Source organism: Palaemon carinicauda, chromosome 6, assembly GCF_036898095.1.
Source record: "Palaemon carinicauda isolate YSFRI2023 chromosome 6, ASM3689809v2, whole genome shotgun sequence".
Taxonomy (NCBI): domain Eukaryota; kingdom Metazoa; phylum Arthropoda; class Malacostraca; order Decapoda; family Palaemonidae; genus Palaemon; species Palaemon carinicauda.
The window spans coordinates 17,250,650-17,255,737 of record NC_090730.1 but is presented as its reverse complement, the minus strand read 5'-3'; the positions used below and the strand labels follow the sequence as shown (position 1 = coordinate 17,255,737).

Below are 5,088 nucleotides of genomic sequence, written 5' to 3'. Positions count from 1 at the left end.
AGAAGAAGAAGAAGAAGGAGAGAGAGAGAGAGAGAGAGAGAGAGAGAGAGAGAGAGAGAGAGAGAGAGACCAAGAAAGTATGACGTGATACAACAAATTAACAAGCGAGGAAAATCGTGAGAGAGAGAGAGAGAGAGAGAGAGAGAGAGAGAGAGAGAGAGAGAGAGAGAGGAGAGAGAGAGAGAGAGAGAGAGAGAGAGACCATAAAAATATGAAGGAATGCATACAACAAATTAAATTAACAAGCGAGGAAATCGTGACGGAATAAACGAGGTGAATAATAAAAAATGTAAAGCGTAATCTATGCGCGCAGAGAGAGAGAGAGAGAGAGAGAGAGAGAAGAGAGAGAGAGAGAGAGAGAGAGAGCAATTTTGTTCAAGTGAACCTAAGGCCTTCAAGCATTAAATGAAAATGAAGATCAAGAGGAGAAAGCGTTGTCGGTGAAAATCGAAGGAAAAACTGAAAACTTATGAGAAAAAGAGACTAACTTTAGAGAAAAATGACGTTGATGTCAGTGACGGAAAATAAAAATTAAAGGAAATAATTTGGAAATTTTGTGTAATCTTTGAAAATAAGCATGAAATTTTGAACGAATAACACGATATGCACGATAGACATGCCATAAATAATAATAATAATAATAATAATAATAATAATAATTTTTGTTAATTTATTGTTAATTTGTTCCCATCATTTATTCATTTCCTTATTTTCTTTCCTCACTGTGCGATTTTTCCTTACTGGAGCCCTTGGGCTTAAAACATCTTGCTTTTCCAACTAGGGTTGTAGCTTGGCTAATAATAATAATAATAATAATAATAAGAAGAAGAAGAAGAAGAAGAAGAAGAAGATGAACAACAACAACAACAACAACAACAACAACAAAAGAAGAGGCATAAATTTGATATCAAAATATTTCGGAGACTTACCTGAGCTAAGGTAACTGCAAGCAGCAGAATTAAACTGACATCCAAGCAGACGGTGGGCTTCATGCTGGCTCGCGTCCGAGACGGTAGATACGACAGCACAGACAGACGGAATGACGGACGAACAGACGCCAAGGCGAAATCCTTTCGAAGGATATTTCGCGGAGGACGAGTGGAAACCGCTTCTGACGAAATCGATGACGTCAGCGATGTCTGAGTCTTCGGTGGGGCAAATCTTTCGTCACTGGGATTTGCACTTCCGATGCTGGTGAATTTTTTTTCCCGTGATTTTCAGATGTATTCTGTTGTATTTTCTATTTTATATTGTATTCAATATTTTCTTTTACTGTATTCTCGAATATATTCTATTTATACTGCTTAATATTTTCTTTTTTATGTGGCCTAGTCAATGATATTACCCCCGGGGTCTATTTTCATGTGCTATTTTATTCACCTCTTCTGATCTGTCCCTCTCAATCGCGTAATGATTTGTGAGGTCTTAACTTAGATAATATCTAGTCATTAGACAAATCCAGTTAAATGCCTAAGTCTCTAAAAAGCTCTGAATATCTCCACTAATGTTAAATATATATATATATTAATTTCCTCTCTTATATAGATCTACAAAAAAAGCAGACTAGTATTGGATGCGCGTACAATAATGAGTGAGAGTTCCAGATGAATCACTTCTACGTTCTGGAATAAAGTTTATTTTTTCTCTGTCTCTCTCCTTCCAGTTAATTAAAGCTATAAAGTCAGACTCTAAGCAAACTTTTCAAGACTCCTTGGCCAACGATTTGATTTGGAAATCTTTTAAGTTCCCGTAATGATTCCAATTTCGTAATCAAATTTCAACTCCTGGATTTGTTCCTGTCAATGCATTATTTCTTTTCCTCCGATCTAGGACTATTTTGTGACAATACTTCATCGACAAAATCTATTTTTTATATCACAGCTAAGTTATCATAACTCAAAAAAAGAAATTCAGAAAAGAAATGTGTTTTCTTGTGGGACAAGGAGCACAGAGCAAACAGACGCATACTTCCACGCGAGCACATCTAAAATGCGAACCCGAGATTACCACCACACCCACCAAAAGTAGGCAAAGGGAGAGGGAGAGAGAGGAGGGGGGAGGGGAGGCACAGCGTCAACAAGTACAGCAGCAGCAGCAGCGTGCTAGGCCACCCATCACCTTGATGAGAGAACGCACAACTGAAATGAGGCTGCGACCAACGAACGCATTGACGATCCGGGGCCCAGCGGAAACACTTACTTTATATCTCCGGGGGGCACCTAAATAGTCGTGGGGGAGGAGGAGGAGGTCTCCTTTGGTGTTGGGGTGCCCCTACCACCTGCGAAAGCCTTTCTAAGCCTCCAGGTTAGGAAGAATTCGCTAGCTGTTTTGGATGCTGATTGGTAACGCTACGTGGGTTAAAAAGTTCCAATTACTCGTACGTATACAGTTTGCACTTCGAAATTATTTTCACACTGTTTACTTAAAAGATTTTCAGTTTGCTAATTGTCCACAAAAACAAAATAATCGCCACTCGTTTATTCCATATATATAAAAATAATGTTCATCTTATTTGGCCACCGATTTTGTGTTGATTTCTAATCCCAATGGATCTCAAGGTCTACTCTGGGCTTCAAATTGTTCGAATTCTCCTGCAACACTGATGAGTCAAGGTAAATTCCGATGACCCACTTACCTAATCATGACTAATCAACGGCTTATTCTTTGTTAAGAAAAGCTCTAATGACAGGACTCTGGCGTTACAGTAATTATCGCTCCAATTAACACGTCATAATTAAGCATTACGATGCATCCACGTCACAACTCCGTCCTTGCATCATTGTATTGGATCAGTTTAAACTTCTGACCATTATTTTATGATTAAGATTTAGCATTTATTACGTAATAGCTGATCTCGCCATGATTTGCTTTGTAATCTTTGCATTCACTGAATACACTCAGAAGTCAAACGACACAGTTTCTCGTTAAATTAATTATTCAAAACTCAATCGATATTTTTCATCAATAGTTTTTTTTTTTTTCTGGAACTTTGAAAACTGTTTCACCTCAAAGTTTAGTAGAGAGTCTACCAACTGTCCGAATGAACTTTCGTTCCAACTGTGCACATCTTCAGATGTGTTCTCAAGATAATCAATGCAGATCTCTCAACCACGATCAGATCTTGATCCGAGGGCGTAGATTAATGGCCAAACCCTGAAACAATTAAGAAAAAAAAATTAATGAAACAGAAAAAAGTAAAATAAGTAATACGTGTATAACAAAATTATATGCAGACATTATGTAAGCTTGTATATTAAGAATCCCCATAGCAAGTCATACATAAAAATATAATTTACCAACAAGATATTCTTATACATATATCTATAAAAAAATAGTGTACATATGTAATACATTCGCGCAAAAAGGTGTATCAAACCCATATGGAGAATACATAAAAAAAAACATTAGTTCAAATGTTTATCTTAAGCGGAAAAAGAAGAATCCATAAACTAATGAAAGTGTTCTTAAATATCCACATCATTTAATTAGATATTCTTTTCACAACTTACTTTCCAATGAGGAACAAAGAAACGCTCTCTCTCTCTCTCTCTCTCTCTCTCTCTCTCTCTCTCTCTCTCTCTCTCTCTCTCTCTCTCTCTCCTGAGCATATTAATGGGCAATAATGTCGATTACAATCAAACAGAAAAGGTGACCAAAAGATCGACTGTCGAATCCCAATAGTTAAGTGAACCAAGAGGAAAGAAAAAGGACTCATATCCAGCAGAACATTTTAAAAAGTAATGAAATCTCTTCTTGAAGCAATGAAGACTTAAGGGATCGCTTAGCCCAAAAAGTAATAGAGCATGCAAGTTTCAAATAGAAAAATACGACAGGAAGACAGTCTGAGTTTACAATTAAAACAAACTCAAATTAGAAGAGGCACAGCCCTCAAAATTCGCTCCCGGTGTTGTCTTTTAGAGTAAAAAGATATGTCAATATTCTTTAGATTAAAACATGAGGTTACAATTGAAAATTGTCGCATAAAGTTATAATATTTAGTCATTTTCATGTTTGTACTTTTCAATGGAATATACATTGCATTTTACTTGTTCCCATTCTTTATTATTTGTTTCTCGTGTCGGGTTTTCCCCCAAAAATGGCATTCCATTTCATCACCACCATAATAATAAATTCATTAAACTAAACTCATGATTGTCTGTAATACTTTGACCCATGAATTGGTCAAATAGGCCTAAGCTCTCCTTATAGGCCTCTTTCTTCTTCTCATTTTTTTTATTGGAAACAAAAATAGAGAATGAATCACCGATTGAGCATCCACTCTACACAGAGCGATCCTATTGACTCTGTGATTGATCGTCGTCAGTTGACAGGTTATTATAAATGCAACCTTTGCCCCTCCCTTGTGGATCAGCACTTCGAGCTCGTCAGCTATGGCACGAGAGATGACTATGTGATTTTGCTGTTTCTTAGTAACCATAAAAAAAATGGTAGTTTTACTCCGTCATCTACAGTCCGAAGGTGAATCTTTTATTTTACTTTTTTTTCGATTGTTTAAACAAGTATAAAAACGCAGAAAACTCTTACTAGATAAGCTGTTTAGGCCTAAGAAACTATTATTCTTTTCGTTCCGTCAAGAGAAAAAGTGCTACGACAAATGATCTTGAAAGATATCAAGCGAAAAAAGAAATATTTCTCCAGAAAAAGAAGTGATTTATATTTAAGACCATAAAAAGGCGAAGGAGGTATAATTCTGCAGGGAAATACTTTGAAACGTAGAGCCTAAAATAAAATTGAACTGTTACAAAAACATAATCACTTACAATCAATATCAACGTATCTATCAAAAATGAAACAGGATCATTTTTGTACATTCTTACTGCCACATTTCTTAGCATCTTAATCGCAAATATCTCATCGACCTTCTTTTAAACCAATATAACAACTAACCATAACATTCAACCTCTTTCCCCCCATTTTCGGGACTTCAAATCTTAAATTTCCTGTGGCATAGTCGTTGAATTACTTCTAACTAGTGATTCTGGGCACTGGTAGTAAGATGGGTTTCAGGTGAAATTTAAAAGTTTGCTTTATATATATTTTTATTCCTGACTAATAACGGACAAGCGA

At 36.2% G+C, this 5,088-nt stretch overlaps 1 protein-coding gene across 1 annotated transcript in view; it reads right to left on the bottom strand.

Annotated features, from left to right (window-relative positions):
- The window catches only part of LOC137642456 (uncharacterized), a 67,846-nt gene that overhangs the window by 28,833 nt on the left and 33,925 nt on the right, over positions 1-5,088 (bottom strand). Inside the window, exon 2 of the mRNA XM_068375027.1 lies at positions 930-3,153. Within this exon, the coding sequence (XP_068231128.1) occupies positions 930-992 (63 nt within the window). The 5' untranslated portion in view covers positions 993-3,153. The remainder of the gene's footprint in view (positions 1-929; positions 3,154-5,088) is intronic.